Genomic DNA, 23,751 nt, shown 5'->3' with positions numbered 1-23,751 from the left:
TTGCTTTAAGTATAAAGTGAGCAATGGATTCCTACATCCTAATCTCACCACATGCAGCAGTAAGAAACAAAAACAAGTCCACTGAAACTAGTGATGTTGTGCTGGCAGGGAGAGATCCAGCCTGCTGCTTGGTTAGAAGCTGGAGGCCTTCATCTTATACTGGGCTAATTGGTTGGCACTCTTAATAATGAGTCCACAAAGTGGCTTAAAACCTTGGGTTTTAATGCACCAGAGGGAGGAGGGAAGGAGTGACAGTTGTGAAAAGCATTTTTTTCAAAGCTAAATTGATAAAACACCTCCCTGTGCAATTAAAAACCTGCATAGCTGAATAGTTGGCTTTGGAAAGCACTACCTGCTTAATTTATCATGTTGGTTTATAAAGGGAGAGAAATATCTAAGGACAGGAAAAGAATTTTACATTTCAACAACATATCAAAAGTGCAGTGCATTTTATCATCTCAAGATTTATTTTTGCCCTTCCTGCCATTAGCAGGGAGCAAGAAAAGGTATATCAGGACTGCATCTCCAAAGCACTTCCCAAGAACAAATTAAGGAGGGAAAAGTGCTGCATTTTCCCTGCCTTTCCTCCTTATCAAATTGTGATGGCTCCAATATCCCACTAAGGATATTGACATTTTTTCCTAACCTTACGTCCTGCAACTACAGCTTATATGAAGTCTCTGAAGAACTCCTGTGAAGATGGCTAGGAAGAAGACAGGTTTAACATGAATTCAGGCTCATGTAGAAGAAATATTGCAGGAAAAAAACATTTTAATAGTTTAATCCTTTAAAAAGCAAATGCACACTCACACAAGCAGTACCACCAAAATGCCTTTTTACCCTGTTACCTCTAGCATCACTACTGAACCATGGAGTTTCCCAAGCAACCAGAGAAGACTCACAAACACCAGCAATTAGCACTGGAGACTATTAAGATCTGTGTCTTGCTGAATGTACATGGGGAGACTACAGCTTATGGTGGTGACAGGACTTCATTCTGCATGAGGTTGCATGAATGGGTACTGTTTAAAATGTTAGCAATGTCATCTGCACTAACAAAACATAATGAAAAGTAACTCCTATGCTTGAAAAGCAGACACTTCTAGAACCCACTTCTGAATTGACTTTTATTTAAGTCCTAGACTTCAACATCTTTCAGTAGCATCTGAAATAATTTATCAGCAACTTGGTTGGGTTTATTTTGTGCAAGAGACTGAGATGTGCTTTGGACAAAAATGCTGCAAAAAAAACCCATAGAAAGGGAAATTTGTGAGGTTTCTATTCCTTTGACAAATTGAGTCAGAAAGGCTGCAACCTGCACTAACTTGCCAAATGCTCTGGAGAAAATTATTTTTAAAACTGCATTTGACCCAGCAAACAGTTTCATGGGGAAACCAAAATCACAAACAAGGCTTTTTTATGCTCAAGTGACACAGGAACGTTTTAGGTCCCAGCAAGTCCCTGGGTAACTAAAGAATCTAACACCACTTGACTGGCAGTGCAACCCATATTTAGAGATGTTCAGAACTCAGTTGTCATCCAGGAATCTAAATAAATTTATCAGCTGAGGCACAGATATCAAGAAGCACATATAGACAGAGAGTCTTTATTCTCATTGCTAACAGAAAACAATTATAAATGGCATAGGTGCCTTTATTTATATTATGGTACAGAAATAGCCTTGTTTAGTGCAATAGATCTTCTGTTACCAATTCAGAAATAAGCCCACTAACAAAACTGTGCTAGCTCATACTAGAAAATATGATCAACCCAAGCAAAACCTCCAATTTTTTTGAGGGAAAGTGTCATTTATTTATTTGTTCTTTTGTATAGCACAAGAGACCTCAGTTTGTAACTGAAGATTTTGGATACAACAGCAACATACATTAAAAAATCCCCTCCAGATGTCGGCAAGGCTCCAGTCAGGATATATCCAGGACAATACGAAGCTCACTGCTAGCAACTGCACAATTTCAGCAAAATGTGTGAATAAAGAGCACAAGGCTGCACATTCTTATACAGACAGCTGAAAAGGGAGAGTGCCTTCAGACTCCTGGCTGCTTGGGGCACCATTGACCTATGCTAAATATTCAGATTTATTGAACATCCTCTTAAGGGCTTTACAAAGGAGTCTCAGAAGGTTAAAAACCCTGCTCTGTGTCCCTAGTGACCTACAAAATGAAAGCAGGATGAACTCATTCCTGCTCAACCAAACTCACCAACATTTCTCAGGGCTGTCACCAACAACTGTGAGCAGCACATCTACTGTTTAGTGGTTGTGCTAAATTGCTGCAGAAAAGGTACAAGGTAGCATAGCAAGAGGTGCAAGTTGCATGCTACAGACTTTCCTGATGTATTTAAGTAACAGACCTAACTGCTCTAGTTGAACCTATTTAAGCTAGGCTGCACTCAAAACAAAATGATTTGACACCTTTAATTTGGCTAGTTAGTGAAAATTATGTTAAATAATTAGTGTGGTCCCCTCAGGGATGATCATTAGTAGCCACAGGCATGCAGACCGCACTGACCACACTCACAGTGTCTAATTCCACAGTTCAGAGGTGTTTATTAAGGATGTATTTGTTTCAGCTGTATCTTCAGCACATGGCAGAGGGGGAACAAGGGAATTTCTGACTACGCTGGGAAAGCCTCATTGAAATAATTCTGCCTCTCGTAAAAGAATATCATGAACACAAGACTGACAATATGCTAGAAGAACTCCAAGTCACATTTAAGCTGCGTGGTGACAGAGGGTTTTAAGTACTTTTTAATTCCAGGACAGTGTTGAAATCCCCTTGCTTATTCTTAGTTACACAGAAGTATATTCTGCATTCTGGGCCTATTTTGTTTCCTCTGTTTCAACAAGTTTTTTTTAATTAATGTATAATTTTTAGAGAAAAAAACTTCATCATCCTAAGCCACTATGGTTAAAAAACATAAAATATCCTCCATTTTTACTGCTTCTTTTACTGGAGTAATTTATCTCCTAATATTCATAAGTCATAATGTGATTCCATTAGCACATTTAAAAAGTGCTAGCAGAAGATCTTTTAATCATGAAGATAACTGTTTATGATAGTTGCCTGTTGTTAATTAGTTTGCAAGCCTTACATTCTCTGCTGAGGATATGCAGAAAGGACCCTTACAAGCACAGATCTTTTACACATGCACAAGCTGGATTCTGCATGTAGGCATACCATTATCCCCTGAATACAAACAAAATGCCCCAAATATTCAGGTTGCATTTAAAATGGTGGTGTTCTGACCAGCAACATTCTTTATCTCAATTTTGAGCAGCTGGAACATGTTATCAGGCAACTGCACCAGCCTGATTCAGGCATTTACTTCTCAAAAAAGCCTTGGCCAAAGTACTTCTGTACCTTAGCACAGAATGCTCCTTAGTACAAAACATGCCTACCTGGAAGTGCTCCTCCTCTACAAAGAGGTCACACAATATCTTTACCCCTAGAATGGTATTGTATGTGTTTTATAAAAAAAAAAAAAAAAAAAAACCCCAAACCACACTAAAAACTGAACAGAGCTTCATTCAGATTTATAACTAACTTAAATTTACTATAAAGTTTGATTGTAATTGTGAGTATTCATCTATTTTTAATCTGACCACCTAGAAGGAATAACGTTTGCAGGGCCAGGTATTGATTCCTGTCCCCTCTTCCTTCTCTCAAATGCACAGCTGAACTCATTTGCCCATTTAGAAACTCAAAAACCCTCAAAGCTTTTAAATATAACTGTAAATACACAGAAATCTGGAGCTAGAGATGACACTTATCCCAAGCCATTGTGCACAGGGAGGGAAAGGAAGCAAATGCAGCAGTTACATTTCTGTTTGGCAGCAGTTGTTCAGCCAAACCAGCACAGCTCCCAAGGAGCAGCAGCCCATGCTGTCACTTGCACACTGGGATGCATGGGAATGTGGGGAAGGAAGGATTTGGGTACTGAAGGATAACTACTGAGCAAAACAGGCTTCATCAGTTCCGCTACTTGTGCTTTGGTTTTCAGACCAGGCGTTAATCTCCGGTCCGACTTTCATTAGTACAAATAATCCAGGGAACACAGTGACAGAACAGCAGTCAGTCACCTGCTTCAGTGAATCAATCCCTAGACGTCTCATTGGCTAAAGGAAATTCATTATGGTATGTTTTTCAAACAAGTCTTATGAGCAAGCCTTCAAAAAAAAGGCATTTTTGAGCTAGCTCCTGCTGGCTTAAAGGGAAGCAGGATTTTAGCCTCTGCACCAAACCCCTCTGCTGTTCAGCTCTGAGCACACGGCATGTCTGTAGAGCTCTAACCTTCAAATCTATGCCCATGAAAATGAGTATTTCACCCAAGTGCAACTGCCAGTGCAGCAGCAAAAGGACACAGAACCTGTGTATTACCCAACATACCAGGTTTGAGCCTGAACCTTGCACTGCAGACAAAGAATTAGTAGAACCAGTTATGTAGTTGAAGAAAGGTATATCCTAAATGAACAAAGTGGTTAACCTACTTTTCTACCCCAACTGCGTACAGGAGGGCAATGTGGCTGGAACAGCCTTCTGAAAGCAGCCCACTGAATTTTACTGCTCAAACTAAAACTTCCAAGTTATGGAAAAAAAAAAAAATCAGCCCAATACATTCTCAGCTGAACATAAAGTAGTATCTCTACCAGCTCTGCATTAGTTTTCAAAAGTCCTGGCTACCTTCTGAGCTTAGATCAAGTTCTGGCACATTTCAGTGCAATACACAGTGATCATGGCCTCTTACACTAAACTGTGACAGAGGAGTGAAAAATGCTCAGAATGACACTTCAGAAGCCATTAACAAGGACTCAGGAGCTCAGAGTTCTCAGGCTGAGTTGCACATTCAAACAGAGTTCTGCTTTTAAAACAAGTAATACAGAGGACAAGCTGAAAATAAAAAATGGTAAGTCCTTAGACTACTGAAGCATCATTACACTCTTCAGTTATGTTTTGACTCAGCTTACAAAGTGTCACTTCCATAGCACATCTCTGTCCTAAGCTTGAAGCCAAAAACTTCATGAACGTTTTGTGCCATGTATTTAGCAGTTATCACAAACAAGAAAAACCTGGACTTAAAGTTCACTGTTTCATGAAACCCCCACAGATCATCATCACTGATTTTGTTAGAAAGCATTTGACTCAAGGTACAGAATAGGGAAAAAAAACCAACTCACATGGTGCATGGAACATCACTAGCACAGATGAATGATCTTTTATAAACTTGTCAAAATCCTCATCAGTCAGGTGATAAACTACATTTTCTTCATCTGCCCAGGGAGTCTCCGGAGCCTGTGGCTGAGGTGCCTGTGGGCTAAAAGACAAACAGACACAGTTCAAACAGACCAGCTCTCTGCTGCTAAGCAGTCATTTTACCAAGTTGGACTGCAAGGAAGCGTTTTGTGCATATGTCCATGTATGTATGACACACCAACCCTACTGAACAGCTTCCATAATTATACCCACCCAGAACTATAAGCACTGAAACTCAGGTAAAATCAGAGGAGAAATTGAAAAAAATCCATAAGAAGCTCATGAGGACAGACCAACAACGCAAAGGCATGGAGCAAGGAGATAATAAGACTGCTTAATTATTTCATTGTAGAAATCATATGCATTTTGAGTTACTTTTTTGCCCTTCTCAGCAGGATGCTCCCTTTCTCACACTTTGTTCACAAGAGCCATTGTAAATGAAAAAAAAGTAGCAAGCACAAGCAGCTACTCCGAACAAAATATTGACAGGATGATTAGGGCTGACAGAAAAAGGAGGTGCAACATTGAGACCATGAGCTAGCTACACAGGCTACTTCCCCAGGAATATATGGTTTTACCCTGAACAACCCTGTGACCTGGGGAGGCATTATTATGTCCTCATCAGCAGTGGGCTGGTAGGACTAATTCAGCGAAGCCATCCACCTGCACACTTAACCTAAAAGAGAAGTGACATGTTCTACCAACTCCATTATGGCTGCACATGAGTTTAACCATCTTTGATGGATCAGAGCCAGAGAGACTGCTCAAAGGCACAGTGGCAAATCTGTAACTGAACCCAAGCTCCTTAGTGATAGGACATGAGGAAATGGCCTGAAGTTGGAAGAGGGGAGGTTTAGATAGGATGTTAAGAAAAATTTCTTCACAGAAAAGGTTCTAAAGCACTGGAACAGGCTGCTCAGAGAAGCAGTAGAGTCACCATTCCTGGGGGTATTTAAAAGATGTGGCACTAAGGGACACAGTTTAGTGGCGACTTGGCAGAGCTGGGTTAACAGTCAGATTTGACAATCTTAAAGGTTTCTTCCAACAAAACGGATTCTATGATTCTTCTGAACCAGTTCGGTGCTTATCATCCTGCTAAACAATTGTTCTTGGCTTTTATCAATATACATTAAAAAGAGAGTTTGGCAGATGTGAGCTAAACTATGCTAATTAACACTTATTTATTAAAGCTGTGTTCACGTAGTAGACACCCAAACACACTAACATTTCAAGCCAGACTTTGAAGTTATTTTATCCTTGCCAGTTATAGTAACAAGTTCCAAATACCCCTCAAAATTCCCCAAATTCTTTGGCAAAGTACAGGTCTCAATGTGACCCCATCTCTGCTGAAAGCAAATTTACTATTTTTGATTAAAATGTACTATCATGTTAGATGCCTGGAACAAGGAATGGCAAAAGGATGATAACTCATTTATCCTGCCTTGCTCATGTCTAGGCTGAAAGCCTAGTTTGATTTAAAAAAGCAGACTCAGATAGCAAATTCTGTTGATGTAAGCAATGCCTGTGATCCAAGAATATTAAGCAATCCATGCAAAACTGTGATGCACACCTCTGCTGCTGCTTATATGATAAATGAACCAAGAAAGAAACATCAAAGCAAAGAATGAAGCTGCACTCGGCAAAAGAGCCAAGAAAGAAAAAGAGGCATGTCCCTATCCACAAGAATTTACTCTCTTAAAACTTAGAAGATAATCAGTTTGCTTGTTGCCAAGGCTGTAAGAGAGCAATAATCTGCAGGTATCCTGGCAGAGTTAAGGCTTTCCAGAAAACACCATTACACTTAATGAACTAAGGAGCTGGGTTGAGTAGGCAGAGCATGATGAACATGGACATGCTGGCTACAGAGCACTGGGAGAATGCTGTGTTTAGCAGGGCCTGGCATGACCTATTTCAGTAAGGAATTAGTAAAGCAGGGCACAGGATGTTTATTCAAATGGCCCAATTTAAAATGCTTTGCATGCTAATAAGCCTACACAGGAGTTGGTAAGAAGCACCTCAAGGCCTGGAGGAAGCAACAAGCAGAAATCTAAAATGTCATTTAAAACTAAGACAAGGCACATCCAACGCCTGAAGACCGAAAATAGAATGACAGAAGTCTGGAAGAGTTACCAAGAGCTAATTCAATTAAGAACAGAGAACAAGTTCTTGATTTAATTGAGTAATCGGTGCTAAGGAAAGGCCCGAGGAATCCATAAAAACAGTGAGACCAACTAAGGAGCTATTGAAAGCAGCAAGGAACTGTCTGGTTTGCCTACCAGGCTGATACAGCTGTGTACCAGATTTCAAAATAACAAAACAAAAAAGAACACACACACACAAAAAAATATTTGTGGCATGTACCAGACAGCATCTCTTGTGTTAATAATGCTATGTGTTAGAGTAAGCCTGTATGATGGTTTCTCGTGAAAGCATCTGAAACTCCACAAGATAGTAGCCAGTGTCTAATAGGAAGATAAGAGAGGTGAAGTACCTGTAATACTGATGCATTAGCACATTTCAGCATAAAAAAGAAGCACCTTCAAGAAGTAGTAGAAGAAAAGGTGTCAGAGCCCTCCAAACTAGCAGCTTTTGTCCTGAGAGGAAGAATCAGGGAAAACTTTTCCTGTCAATAATTTAAACAATTCTGTCATGAAGTTGTATCATGTCCTCCTCCCCAAATTAAGCATAGATAACTACTTTCAGCACTTTACCAGTAACATTTAAAGGGAAAAAAGATGGAAAGCAGGAGAGGGAAAACAGTTGCTTTTCTGCAGTGTTTATCTAGTGTCCACAAAAAATAGGTCATTTCATATGGCTCAACATCTGCTGGATTCTCTTTCTAGAATCTATGATGACAGCACATAAGCTGCCATGCACACTACGGGACTGCAGTGCCTCTGCTCCGCTGAGCAACGTCTCACATCACAGCAACTTCCTGACACTATTTTAATATTATACTTTCCTGAAATATACCCTATACATTCTGCAGCCTTTTAATTACACTCTTTCCTAAAGCCCTTGCCATTTCACTGGACTACTTGTACTGCAGATTCCTCAGAGTAATATAATATTATATATGTAGCAGACTTACCCCATATACAGTCTTACTTGTAACATCAATTATTGGCAAAATTGAAGTATGCATAATTTTTTCATGTGGTTTCCTTAAAAGTTGTACTCACACAAAACGGGGGCAGGAAGGCTACTGCTCACATCATCTTTTGGGAAACTAATAAGCATGCACCAGCACTAAGAGAGGACAAGCAGCTGTCTTCAGCTGTGGACCACTGAAACATCAGCCAAAGCCCACAGTGCCTTGTTAGCAGAGATTATCATTGGAAAGAGCTTGCAGCTGTTCTGCTTTGCCTCCAGAAGCCGTGCTCACTTGCTGTCACAGCACTGATATAAAGGCACTGCATATTACAGGGATTATCTGGATATTATGTGGGCAGACAGGAGAAAAAGCCCATCCCAAACATCTAATGTTTCACATGTGGTAGCCAAGAGATAACTACATCCTTGCAATACTGAAAAGAATAATAAAGTGCAGGTGATGAAGCTGTACCATTGCTCCAAGGTCTGATCATCTCCTCAGCATTGCTGGAGTTGCCATCTTGATCATTCATATCTGAAGGCTTAATGGACTAAATGAGGCTTAAAGACTATGGCTCAATTCCTCCTCTTTGATCCACTGGGCAGTAATTGCCTGCAGTGTTTGTACCTCCTGAGGCTAACAGGAATGGTGCTGTCAATTCATTCATCGGTTCCCAATCCTGAGGAACCTAGTCTATCACTGCTGGAGACCCTGGGCTACCTGCAATGATATGCATGCCCCCAGTGTAGCCCCACTTGTACACTGAAACACATTTATTCTGAGCCAGTTTTGATAAGCCATGTTACTGCATTTGCAACTGTCTGTTCCTTCCCATGCATTTGTTTCCTTTTTATTAGTTTCATTTCAAGAATGGCTGCAGCAAATAAGGAAGAGTTACAAAGATGACCTAACACCTAAGAGCTGGGGCTAACTGCTAACAGTATTTCTCTACCTCTAGAGTACCTCAGCTCTTTCCAGCTACTGTTATCAGCTTCACTGGCAATGTGCTGATTTGAACCAGATGAAGAATAATTATACACACACTCGCACACTTTTTTCTGCCTCACTCAGCTGCTAGGCCTAGAGGCTCATTCAGACCCCAAAGTATTTATGACTGCAAATTGCTCTCTCTAGGTTAAAATAAGGCACTTTCAATACCACTTCATGCCATGACAGGAAACACAGACTTTGCAAAAATGGCTAGCAATCTGGGGTGCCTTAATCACCACTATCTCTGCAAGACACTTTAAAGGCTCTAGCTAAAGGCTGAAGAACCAATGAGAAATGTGCAGTTGGTATATATTTTTAATACAATACCAAAAGTCAGTTTTTTTGTAAGGTATTAAGTCAGGCACTGAAGATCACAGGAAATTTCAGGTGGTATTTTTACCTAAGTTGAGATCTGTATATCTGCATTTATTGTGGCCCATGCATGATCTCCTGTTACTGAAGAAATGCAATTGTGACATGCAGGGCATACATGCTAAAACCCAAACATTAGACAACCTTGCTGCACTAGTTTAGCCCATCCCAGTGGGGTAGTTTTGTTTGCTCTTCTGACCAGAGGGAATGAGGGAGAGATGGTTGCTCCTAAACCATTACATTCTGTAAATAATTAAGAGTACATAAAAGGTGGAGTGCATGAAGTTCACTGCCTTACTTTTTCAGCCACTCTCCTATGTCTGCTGCAGTAGCACCATAATTCTCAAAGTGGAACAGGAATTTTCCTTTCCTGTTAAAGCAACAAAACAAGGTTTAGTCCTTGCCCTGGAATATATGAACATGCAATTATAATTGAGTGTATGATTTCTGAAGTAGTAGCAAAATATAACTGACTCAAAATAGCAGATTGTAGGATATCCCCGGACATTGTATTCTTCCTTTATCCTTTCAAATTCAGCAGAGTAAACATTCATCCCTGCAAGAACCTGAAAAAAAACAGAGCATAATCATATTGATTCCTAAAAATACATCATGAACATTACAACTGTTTTTGAAGAGTTAAGTAAAAAGAACTAAGCTCTGGAAAGATTCCGGTTTCATTTATATTGCTGTAAAATAAGGAGATCTCTGTAAACACAGTGAAGATTTTCTGATTTTGGGAATAGAGCAATATTTGAGTCCAGTCTACAGAAAGCACACACCAATCAGTTTGCCACCTCTTCATTGCTCTGGAAGCATCTCCATTTCTTTTCATCCACCCAGTTAACAAAAATGCCCAAAGGGAATTCTCTCAATTACACTACTTGTGCTCTTCTTTGCCTATTTGGATTTTAAGCTACAAGCCTGATCTTTTTTTTTTTTTCCTTCTGCAAATACATGGCTTAGTTTACATCCAAACATTAGCTAGGACACTAGAAGTTCCACTATCACCTCCCTGGTTTTAACTCCAACAACAAATTTACCATCTCAGCTATGTCCAGCAGCTCTAACCAACCAAGCACTGGTATATCCCTGTTCAAACATGCACTTACTGAATGGCAAAGCTAAATCAGCTTTGATGGGAAAGTAAAACGTGCCCTATTTCCCTGAGCCCAGGAAATACTACATGGCATTTATATGGTTTAAATATATTAGTTTACCTGACTGGTAGGGTGTAATGAGAGCTAAGAATTAACCCTATCCTGTGGATATCAAAAGGGGAACAGAAGCATAGTAGCTTGGAAGACTAGCAAGTGAAAGAAAAAAACCTCTCCTTTCCTTCCTGTACTTCTCCCAACCCAGTCTTCATCTCAAAAGCCCTGTACCCCAAGCTTCAGAATCAGGGCTCCTGCAACTGATCCTGTGCTCTGCACAATTGTCTTCCAAAAAGTTTCTGAACTAAAATTTCAAGATGGGACTGATTCTGAGTTCCTTTGAGTGTGAGATTCTGCTCACATCGAGGTCATTCTGCTGTCAAACTTTCAACCAGCAAGTTGCTGAGATACCATCTCGTGATTAATTTGGTTTAATGGCATTGACAGCTTAAATCATTTTAGCAGCAGGATTTTAATTCAAACCCCTCCACCTTCCCCCTCTAAAAACAAGATTTTCTCCTTCCAGCTGAAATACCACACCAGAATTTAATACCAGGTTCCTGACTGCAGCAAACGGCACAGACCAACCAAATGTGCTCAGAGGCAGCATGAAATAAATTTTAAAGCAGAAAATCTTCATTTGAAGGTCAACCTTTTCTAAGAAGGTGCTGCAAAGTCACAAAAATATACTTTGTTTTCTCTCCTCTATCCTAAGAATGGATCAAAGAAAGCTGAGTACAAAACCAGGGTTTATTGGAGCTGGCCAAATCTCTTAATTAAAAATTTCCTTCTAGTTCCAACAACCACATTGACTTAATTTACATGAGATTATCTAGACAAAATTCTTCCCTTGCCTTTTTCTCTGTCACCACTTGAGGGTAGGTAAATGCAATAAGATCAAGACATGGTGGTTGCTTCACAAAGTGAGAACTAAGTTCATTAATCAATTCCCTCAAACACCAGTCTACCAGATCTCACACATGCCTTGAGCTTTCTGAGGATTTCCCAGGTTTTAAATGGGTGTTCCCAGCCATTTCAGATACTCTGCTACCATTTCACTATGTCCACCCAGGCTCCAGCAATTGATACGAGTCAGTATCTTGGATTCATTTTGGTCTTCATGCATCATATGAAGCATAATTAGCTAAACGACAATTACTATGGGATTCATTTTTAATGACAACAGTAAGAGCTTTAGCTGGCCTATAATCACAGAATCATGTAATATCAGGCTCTCAGGGACCATCAAAACTCACCTACTACCCAAAGACAGGATCCTCCCTCTACATCTAAGCTGTTCCTGCCATATGTTTAGCTAATTTGCTTTTAGCAAATGACTGAATGACCCTGACTTCAACTGAAGTCCATTACCTCTTGTAATAGCCACAGGAGACATGAAGATCCATTTACTCTGTTCACCTCTGCGGTGACATTTGACATATTTCAACACTTAACTGCTCTCCACCAAGCTACCTATAACTTAAACCAACTCTGAATCTTCTTAGCTGGCCCTGTCTTCTGGGCTTCTAACCACTCCTATTCTACTGTGACTGCTCCCTTGCTTCAAGGTTTTCTTGATGGCATTGCTCCAAAACAGGTACCGCAAACTGACACACATAGCCTTCCTACAGCTAAGTTTAATGAAGAGATTAAACACAGCCTTCTTTTATTTAATATCTGAAATAGGTGTTTTTATAAAAAAAAAAAAAAGCCCAGCCAAACAAGCACCAAAGAAGGAAAGCACTTAAGGATACATTCAATCTGGTCTTTACTTGAGTAAAGCATCCTGGCACACTCATCAAGTCTACAGGAATTAAGGAGATGGAAGTGCTTTGCTGACCACCAGTTTCCCTGTGCACTAGGGCCATAGTGCATCAGTGACAGTCACTCGCCAAAGCTCAGCCTACCCACAAACCATGGGAATCTCCTTGCCAAGGATAAATAAGCCATCCCCTTCCCCTTGCACTGGGTGTAATGGAATTGCAAGATCTAAATTGAATGTAATGGCTGAAAACGCAACTCTACCTTCCTCCCAGTATCAGTACTGGGACAGGACACAAACAATCCCAGGAGAACACTGCAACCAGGGAGAGTTACAGTTCAACTTTTCATTTTTATGACCTATTAAACAGAAATAATGTACTTCATTTTCCTTCCGTATAACAGCAATAATCTCTTTGAGCCTGGCACATCCTGACAGCTAATGGTAGGTCAGATTAAAAGGTCAAACTTTCAGCTCACCCAAACCAATCATAAACTTTCCAGCAAAGTCTGATCTGAAGGTCAACATCCCTCTAAGGTACTCCATGGGTAATTTATGATGAGTCCAGCACTGTTAACTTTAGAAATGACAATCATCTCACATGGAAATGTACACATCTCACTCAGGAAGCTAATTAGGTCAAATACAGGTGAACAGACTGATTTTTGTGAAAGACAAGTGGCAGTAGCATAACTGGACTTTCCTCTGAACTGATCCTGCACAGAAAGTATCCCTTACCTGAGCTACACCCAGTACAGGCACTGCCAGTCTCAGAATAGCGCCACAGCCTTGTCACTCAGTTGTGCAGGATTAGCTTGGATCCACAAAAAAACAATTCCAAATGAGGAAGGAAATAATGAAGCCAGAAGAGATCTGGAGTTTAAATTCTTGAGCCTGAATTTAATAAAACAAGCTGCACGTGGACATGGAGGGAATAATTTCAGGAGAGCACAGTGCTCTGCAGCATGCCTTCTCTCTGGCACTACCCTCTGTAAGTGATTCTTTACCTTCCTGATTCCTGCCCACCCTACACCTCACAGTGTACCCACAGTGTGCCACACTGTGAGGAGTGCCTTCCCGAAGACTGCTGTGCTTGCTTCACCAAGGGGAGATGGCATTAGAATGCTGCCTGGCTAGACGAAAACACTCTTGAAAATATCTTCAAGGGTTGTACCATGTCCTAAATGAATCTAAACAACTCCCACTCCTTTCAGCTCTAAGCAAAAAAGGATCTAGAAAAAACACTTCTGAAAAACAACTGGTTGGGAGGATGTGGGGGAGTCTGACAGCACTCAGTGCTCAGCAGCAGCAATGGCCAGCACTGACCTGCTGATGAACTGCAGCATTTCATCTCATCATCACACACCACCACTCCCGAGAAATGCTGTAAACTGGACAGTGAATGATCCAACAGGTAGAATCAGGCCAAGTACAGCTAAAGCCATGAAACAAAAATCCTATTTCTTTGTCACTCCTGTATTATTGGTATCATATAAATTATACATATAATTACACATACAAATGTGCTTAGGCACATTATAGAACCTTGACTAGAGAAGTGCCTTTAACTTGCTTAGAGATCAGTATGTGTTATTAGTACAAACAGGTAACCAAATTATCATGACTGCTGTTGATTGATTTTATTTTACAGTCAAAACTTAAGATTCATACCAGATGGAAATGAAAGTAATTTTGTTTACTGTAAGATTTTATCAATGCTTATGCTTAGTGGCTAGTAGCTAACGTGGAGAAATCACCCTCCTATGACACTGTGATTCTCCACTAAAAAAGCAGATTGCTGCTTTTAAGAGCATCTATCCCCAATTCTGCTATGAAACATAAGGCCAAAAAGCTGATCAAACTCATCATGGCAAACATTTATCTCTACCAGCATGAGCTCAAAGGGACTACAAACTCACACATTAGAGGCTAAACATAAAACCCTAGTGTCAGAGCCTGTTTTTCCATGGCAAGAACACTGGATTTAAAGATCCAGTGAGTTAACACCTCATTCTCTAGAGTTTTAAAAAAGAATGAAAAACAAGAAAGAGAATCCTAAAGGAATCTGGAATAGTCATTCACTTCTGTTTTGTTTCAACTTTCTTAAAAATCCCCGACTTCAATAATACTCAGAAAAGTGTTAAAAAGATTTTTTTTAAATTCATAAAAATCTTATCTTCACACTTACATATTTACCCTTCAGTTCTGTGGCTGCCTGTTGATAAGATGGCATCATTCTCTTACAAACACCACACCCTGATAAAAAAGAAATTGTGTAAGTCATATGCCAACAACTCTGTTCAGCCTGCTCTATCGTATTTATGTGCCAAAGCATACGACCCAACATGTTTTTAGACAGAAAAAAAGCCAACAAAATTCTTTCACTAAATAAATATTAGATTAATGTTATTTCTTGTTACACACTGCTATTTTTGCATGTTTTCATGCTATTCATTTTCATACTCATTTCTTACACCAGTTTTGGAAAGAGTAACACCAGTTTATATTCCTCAGGCTTTGAGGTGAGCCCAGAGGCTAATATAAGATGAAACTCACATACAAAAGTCAATGGAACATGTCATGCTTGCGAACTCAAACAAAAAGCCTTGTGCATGTCTGGTCTTTTAAGGGACAGAGAGAGGTATTTCAGATTCATCCCAGTTTAATAAGTCTTTTAATATAATTTGAGAAGCACTTTCTAAACACTTTGAACAGACGCCAAAAGTTAAACAGTGCTCTATTAATTGAGAGGATACAACTCAAACAAAACAATAGCCCTTGCAAGACAAAACAATTCTATGTGCTGAGGAAAAAATATGGTGAGGAAGACCAGCAATGTATAGTTGGAGTACTCTGAGAGCTGTTTGATGTTGCTCTAAGAGTGCTAAGCAGATTAGCAGTAAATCACCTTGTAAGCAGCAGGCTTCACCCCTGCCAAGCGAAATACAAAATACGTGCATGCACATGGGAAGGGACAGGAGTGCAGACAGCATGAAAGAAGGGAAGCCGTGGCCAAGCACTCCAGGCACCACTTGTGGGAACTCTTGGGTCCTCCACAGGACAGTAGGCAATGTTTTTTGCCAGTGAAGAGACAAGAGTTTTGAAAATATCTTACAGAAAGTAGAGATAGATTTTGCAGCCACTGGCTTAGGATCACATCGGCATGCCTGGGAGGAACACTCTTTAATCAGAGGAAAGAGAAATCATTTCTGCAGTCTTTTCACCTTTCATCTCTCTACTTTATATTGCCAGTGAGGTTGTTAGTGTTGGTCAAAATGATGATTTCTTGGTGTGCACAGACCATTCATTTGAAGCTCACTGAAGTCTTGTGGCTTCATTTGAACTACTGGACAGACACCAAAACATACGAACTCTTAAATATCATCTTCTGGATCCTATCTCTTCTCTATTCAGCAGCCTCAGGCCCAAAATTCCCCCAGCTACTGATTTCACTTCCTCTCCTTCAAACTCTTACCACTCCCTGCTGGAGCACAGGCACAGATGAGCCTCCTCCATCCAACCATCCCCCCTATTGTCCTTCCATTCCTAGCTCTGTTGCTGCCTCAAACTTGCTGCTTTCAAACCCACACTTCTGTACAACCCTCCAGGCCACACATTTCTGGGTTACACAGTTCAGGATGCTGTTAATCCACATACACCCCTATACAGGCATAAAAAGGTAACCTCAAAAAACTAATTTGCTTCTGCTCTTTCTTCTTGTATTTTGTCTCAAAAGTAGGGAGAGCTTAACTAAACCATGGTCTTCCATCAGTTAACACCTCCAGTTTTCAAGCCACATTTTCAATAATGTTCTAAGCAGTTCTTTTTTTGTTGCCAAATCCAGACCATATCCTGCAGAGGTCTTCCTTGACCAAATTAACTATGAACAAATCTGAATGCCTGTAAGTATACCTGATTTTTCATATTTAGTGCTGTCTGACTTTATAATATGGGTCTGAAAGCACAGTGATTGGTCTCCAAATGGCAGGTAATATCTTCTAAGGAAAGCATGCCTTTGCTCCGAGTCATTTTACCCAGACCAAGCATTGCTGAAATATTAAAGAAACTACATTTAAGTTTGCAGTCATTTTCATCTCCCTCTGCACTGGTACATAATGAAAGAGGCCATTTCCTATGAATCTGCCACAATGAATCTAAAGCCCCCGCTTCCAACAAAGCGGAGAAGTAATGCAGCTGTCTGCCTGTAGCTTCTCGGACAAAGTCTCTGATGTGCTCTCATGCCAAAGACCCCCCTGAGTCACTCCTTACTAGTAAAGCTTAATTTCCTTTAGTGACCAGCCTTGATTTGCTGCTACCAGTTAGGAAAGGCAAGACCTGTATGCAATGAGTAATTATTTCAGCTGCCCAAAGCCAGTATTTTAATGCAACTGCTGGATGTATTCTGTCTCCAGTAATGTAAGTAAGGAAAAACTGGACAAGAACCAAGTCAGTTAAGAATTGTGAAATCAGAGGGAAGAAAAAAAAAAACCAACTTAAAAGTAGGCTTCCTACACAGCAGTTTAGAAAGCAGCAAAAGTAGTACAGCACTGAAGAATAGCAGGTGTTTTGCCACTTCAAAAGGAAAGAAACTGGAAGGAGGAGGGTTTCTGGGGGGAATGGTTCAAAGAGAAGGAAGGGTTAGATAAAGCACATTTCAGGAAGAGACTCAGTTGTAGAAAACAATTACTCATGATACAGGTAAACTGTGAAAGCACTCTGCAGCTGAACTCTCCCTGAAGGGGCAATTTACAGGCAGAGCAGGCGTATCATCTCCTGCTGATGCTGAGGCAGTAGCAGTGACTGGGAACGATCACACGCCAGGCCAGGCCACGCCACACAGTACCACCCTGCAGAGTCTAAAGGCATGGAGCTGCAGCTAACTTAAAGGAAAACACATCCTCTTAGTGATGCATCAAACTAAGTCTTGGGCAATTCTGGCTGTCTTGGCAGTACTCAGATGAGACTAAATTGGTAGAATGGCATTTAAGGCAGTAATTACAAGAGCAAATACATTGAGAAACATCAGAAAATGATGTCATGGGACACAGTTTTAAAGAGAATCAGCCAGCAAATTGCTAGTAGTGCCTAACATCAATTTCCCTATCAGGGCAGCGCTAGGAGTCCTTTCTAGTCTAGGTCATGCATTCATTCCTTTCTCATAGCTCCCCTGCTTTATCTGAGCAAAAACTCCAACACAACATTACATTGCTTTGAAGAGCTGGAAAGCTTCTCATATACCAGTAACCAGAAAACTCAAAAAGCAGTTGTAAATATCCAAAATTAAGGAAAAAGCAGCCAATACAATGACAAGATAGAAGCAATACAAGGTGAGGGTCACAAAAGAAATGCAATGACTTCAATCTGCTCTTCTCTTTCCTTCCCGACTCCACCATGAAATTCCACTTGCATTCAAGTTACTCCTGCCAATATGGGTAGGAACATTCAGAGTGCCTCCTGGATGGACTCAGAAAGATATTCCCTCTCCTGACCACTGCAATGTTCCCTCTGCCTGCAGTTAGGAAGAATGAGTAAGTTGCCTTTTTTTTTAACTCCTCAGTCTCCTCCAGCAACCTTTTGCTTGTGTGGAACCAGCTTCTTTTACACTATGGTTCAAGCTACAAATATGAGACCCATTTGCACTTACAGTACCATACAGGCCAGAGGGCTAAGCATACTCAGATTTATGAGCACTGACACATACAGCGTTTCTGTCTTGTACAACACAAATCTAGAAAGGACAACGGGTAAAGAAAATGGGTAAAGGTTTTTCCCAATGATATTGATTCTGTCAAATCACAGAAAGTAGCAGCTTATAAGAACAAGAGCTATCATCACAAAGAAAATAGGCAAAACTCAAATACAGGCAATGGACAACTGAGGACCAACTGGTAGAACAGCAAAGGAGTTGAATGAACAGTGGGACAAGGTATTAGAGAAGAATATAGAATGAGTCAGACCTGGACATCTCTCAGTAGAGAATGGAGAGGGAGTTGGCAGGACACATTGGGTTACTTACATGGGGCATAGAACATCATCAGAAGTGGTTTATCTTCCTTCTTCAGAAGCCTTCTCAGTTCCTAGCGAATGAACCAAAGAAAATAAAACCAGATCTATACTAAAAACACTTCTTACTGCATTACAACTTCATAAAGTTTTTATATGTATTTTTTTTTCATAGAATATAGGCTCATTTATCTGATGGAAAGGGAGTCATCTTTCCTAACAGACAAAGTGTGAGTTTCTTCTCCTTGCTCAATTGTAACTTGAAAGAAGATGGCAACATTTCTTACAGACTCAAGTATCTTCATGACCTCCAGTGGAAGTTGCATGTCTTGGTATATTCTCAGTGCAGAATCAGACGGGAAAATTTTCTTCCCAGACCCAGCCATACTTTAATTCAAAAAGTCAGACTCAATAACAAACAAAGCATGTTTAGTTTCCACACTATGAAACCTTTGTTGGAGCTATGAGAAGCCATGAGCAAAGATTTTTTTCAGTACCAGCATGATAGAGAAAACAGGTAAATTTTCAAATTGAACACAACCCTTGGAAATCTGGCAACAGACATAGAGGGTGAGCATTAAAAATTAATCTTCTTACAAAAACTGAATGTCAAAATAACTGTTTCTAATATTAAAAATGAAAGCTTGAAAATTGAAAAGGTCCTTTTTGAAATACCAGCTAGAGTCAAATCAATTAAAGTTTTAAAAATCTATAGACTAGAAAACTAATATAAAACACCAAGCTGATTATATTAGAGAAAATGTAATGGGAAGCTCTGTAGTGGCACTGGCTTTTTAAGGTGGTTTCACCATATTTGCTACTTTCCTACTCAACACCAAGAGGACAGTCACTGTACAAGGCTAAATGATACAAGATCTGGATGCTGCTCCCTCCTCCTCCACAGTTCCTGAGACTACCTCAAGAACATGAAGGAACCCAAGTTTTAATGGCAACCTGCAGTTGTAAGAGCAATGTTTTACCTCTTTTACCTCCTAATTTTCACCCTGCACTGACTGCATCTTGCAAGCTGCTACACTTTCCTGGGACAAACAAGTCTCTTCCACCACACCATCCACAATGCATTGATTCTTGCCATGTAGCTCACAGACTAATACCATGACCACATGTACATGAGAGAAAGGTGGGAAGCAGGAAACTTTACTATACAGTCAGCACAATCCACTAACTTTGTCAAGTCACTTCAAACAGTTTGGAAGCTTTGAACTTCCCTCCCAAAGGAAGGGAATAATTGTGCTTCAGGAAGAGTCAGCACAAACATACTCACTTCTCTTCACCCCATATATTCATAAAACACAGCTAATGTACCTTTTCACTGTCAACATGCACAACATCTTTGGCTTCAGGATCTTCCTCCCAAAGTGGAGCACCTTCTGGATCCTTGAGAAAGGCCACCATAGACTGCAATAAACAGAGGAAAAAAAAAAAGCTTTTAAAGCAAAACAAATCATGTGACATCCAATCTCAAATCCATGCTGTCATGCAAACCCTATCCAATTAGTGCCTTTGCTCTTCTGATCATTCACTGATCTGCTCTAATGCAGAAGAACACAATTTCGTATTGCAGAACCAAACGACACATGGGTGTGTACCTTCCTCATAACCAATATCCCAACTTACCAGTTTCCATTTCCTCTATAAAACTGGGGAAAACAGTGCGGAAATGGACCAGCACACAGACAGGATCCTTCAGAGAGCTCTTTCAGTGGTTAGATCTGAAATGCTTCCACTACTACTCCCTTAGCTTAGCAGGAAAGATCTCTCTTCATGCAGAGGTCAGGTTCGCATGCCCTTTGCTACACCTGAATCCAATAGGACTAGTTGGAGGGCACACTGATACTTGCTGTGAGCAAAAGCGATGAACTCCACACTTAAAGATCAAACTGCTTATTTAGTCAAAGGAAGAATAAACCACCAATAGTTCCCTCTTCTAGGTCCATCTGCCTAGAAACTGTACTCGGTTGGTTTTTAAGTAAGGTAGTAAGAAGAAAACGGGACAAGTGGGAAATACAAGACCTCATTATTGTGTAGCTCCCACATTCAGCAAGCTTAAAACAGAGGCATGCATACTTTATAATTGCTTCACCCAACATGCAACCAACAATCCATTTCAGCAGAACAAAGATACTCTCTTTATCATAGGAAAATACTCTCTAACAGTTCTAATTTCAGCCTCAGCTTGAAGGAAACTCCAGCCCTCTGTAGTCAATGAGATGCTCTCCACAGACTCCAAGAGAGTAGCACTACCCTCCGTTTACAGCTGTACATGGAAGCACAGGCTTGGTAACCATTACTCTGTGCTCTAGGAAACATAATATTTAGTATTCTGTGTTCATTCACCACTAAGACTGACCCCTTTCTTTCTCTCTCTGTGGCATTGCTTGTAGGTATGTGTCCACTCCCAGACAGGATCTCTGCCACACCAGTTACACAGTGAGGTATCTGAGGAACTGTCCTTCAAACTAAGACAGAGTAGATGATGCTGCCACAGCACTAAGTGAACTTATTTAGAGCTGGAGCAAAGAAAAGCTTCATTAAAGCTTTCTCCAGTCTACTGGATATTTTGCCAAAGCAGCTCAAAACTGAAGAGCAGACCTGAGTATATACTAAAACACACCAATAATATCAATCTAAAAGACTAGGTTTGTCCTCTGCCTTCTCAAGAGCAGGTTACCAGCACACCTCAGTGTCTCAGAGACACTTTTGCCTCCTCTGCCTTTGGTAGGGCTGCTCTGGTACAGCATCCCAACAGTTTATCGATAGATAGTGGAGTTCATCTCATTTTCCTGCATCTCAGACAGTACTGCAAGACTCAGGAGAATTCAGAGCTTATGGCAGGATCCATTTATTGCATTTATGTTTCTGTCTACTTGCACAGCTAATATGGAAGAGATTTGTCTTATCACAAGAGGCAGTATGTAGTAGTCACTAGACAAAGTAAAGCACTTAATGTGCATAGTAAAAAGACCTAAGGGGTGAGGTAGCAGTGTTTGGACCACAAACACTTCAAAGAAAAGAGATTTTTTTTTCAACATGGTATTAGCAGAGAAAGGAGCTAGCTAGGGGAAAAAACGGGAGTAACAGCTGTGAAAAAATAAAACTAGCAGCATTAGCATCCCGAATGATGCCCTAAAAAGATTTAATAACCTATGGGGAAAGGAAAGAATAGAACCAAATAGCATAGATGCTCTACATTTAGGCAAGCTACAAGTTCTAGTCACTCTCAGTCTGCATAGACTTCAAAAAATACACTAGAGGGGAGGAGAGAGGGATCAATGTTTCAAAAAGCTAATGTGTGCAATTGACTCTGCTAGTTTCAAGAACTCCTGCATGCCAAGTTCAGTCATGTAGAAACAGATGTGGTTAGAGGATGAGGGATTCAAGAGACTTAATTCATCCAGCCTCTCCCTCTCAGCCAAGACAGAAAAATATTAGATGTATAAAGTCTTCTGGCAGGAGCAGGCAGTACGTTGCCTTGCACTCATTACTCCACGCAGTGAAAAGAACTTCCTGTGTGCCTTTATATAGCAAAGAACCTTCCTCAAACAAACCACAGCACCTTCTAATCAAGAAAAGCAGTGGTTCCCAGGCTGCTGCATAGAGCAAGGTCCAGGCCACAGCAACTCCCACAATGGAGAATCAGCTACGATCCTGTCCTGCCATGACATGGTCACAACCTGCTTTGACCCTGCAAAACTGACACTGCCATGCTGGGCTGTAACCTGCTGCCTGAATCCCTGCAACAGCACTGAACCTTAAACAACAATTCATCAGAATACAGAACATGGTTTCACCCAGCCTGTGTGCTAAAAGCAAGCAAGTTTTAACAGCACAATATCTGGCTATCATATATGGACCTGGGTTTTAACCTGAAAAATATGTGTGTGTGTATACCTACACATACATACATATATGTATGCACACAGAAACACATCCTTGTCCTTTTCATTCCTTTGAAGTAGGGATGCTAATAAACAGACTTCCCTTGATTTCACACACACTCCTTACAATAGCAAACTTGAAAAGGAGTCAGTTTAGAGCAGAGCAAATTTATTGGGTTAGTCTATTCCCTTTGCTAGTACTGAGCAGATTTGTACTTTAATGAGGTTTCTCCATTTTAGAAGCAGAATAAAACTCTCTCTGTACTTTATCCTCCGAAAGAAGCTTCATCATGTAATAAATGCAGCCTGGATATTGGCCTTACAGCACTATAGAGGATTAGGACACAGTGTGTCTAAAGCAACACATGAACAGAGGTACCAGTTAACATCAAACACTCATCTAAGCTTAGGTCTGCTGTTTCCAACAACAGTTGACTACAGATACTTGGTGAAAAAACTATACTAGTACTATTCTTATATAACATACACTGGTATATACTCTCAATCTCTGGCAAAAAGTAATCAGTTTTATGGACCCTGCACCAGCTGTTGCATTTGGACCTCTGTGCTTGCTAACTATCAATAGCCTATCCTTTATGTCTATCCTAAATTCTTGGCTTTCACATGATGTAGCTATGAGTTCCACAACGTTTTTCAAACATTGCAGTTATTTGTGTCAAATCAGCCATTCTAAAATGCCACTGTTTGTACATAAGTTTGGAGAAAAAAATCAGGTTATCATTCCCTTCCTCAAGCCACTCATACTTGTCTCTTTCAAATTGTCCTTTTTACCAAGCCCAAGAAACTTACAACCACAGAACTATAGAATAGTTTGGGTTGGAAGGAACCTTGAAAGGTCATCTAGCTCCAACCCCTGCTGTGGGCAGGGACACCTCTAACTAGACCAGGTTGCTAAAGGCCTCATCCAACCCGACCTCGAACACGTCCAGGGAGGGGGCATCCACAACCTCCCTGGGCAATCTGTTTCAGTGTCGCACCACCCTCACTGTAAAGAATTTCTAATAACCCATGTAAATTTACCCTCCTCCAGCTTCAATCCATTCCCTTTCATCCTATCACTACAAGCCCTCATAAAAAGTCCCTTCCCAGTTTTCTTGTATGCCCCCTTCAGGTACTGGAAGGCTGCTATAAGGTCTCTCCAGAGCATTCTGTTCTCCAGGCTGAACAGCCCCAACACAGCCTGTCC

At 40.5% G+C, this 23,751-nt stretch overlaps 1 protein-coding gene across 1 annotated transcript in view; it reads right to left on the bottom strand.

The window, feature by feature from the left end:
• PDIA5 (protein disulfide isomerase family A member 5) overlaps nt 1-23,751 on the bottom strand; it is a 101,134-nt gene that overhangs the window by 44,190 nt on the left and 33,193 nt on the right. Inside the window, 6 exon segments of the mRNA XM_054381249.1 lie at nt 5,195-5,331; nt 10,025-10,096; nt 10,201-10,292; nt 14,831-14,898; nt 18,659-18,719; nt 19,972-20,064. Of these exon segments, the coding sequence (XP_054237224.1) occupies nt 5,195-5,331; nt 10,025-10,096; nt 10,201-10,292; nt 14,831-14,898; nt 18,659-18,719; nt 19,972-20,064 (523 nt within the window).

This window comes from Indicator indicator, chromosome 5, assembly GCF_027791375.1.
Source record: "Indicator indicator isolate 239-I01 chromosome 5, UM_Iind_1.1, whole genome shotgun sequence".
NCBI classification, from domain to species: Eukaryota; Metazoa; Chordata; class Aves; order Piciformes; family Indicatoridae; genus Indicator; species Indicator indicator.
This window is presented reverse-complemented; position numbering and strand designations above follow the sequence as displayed.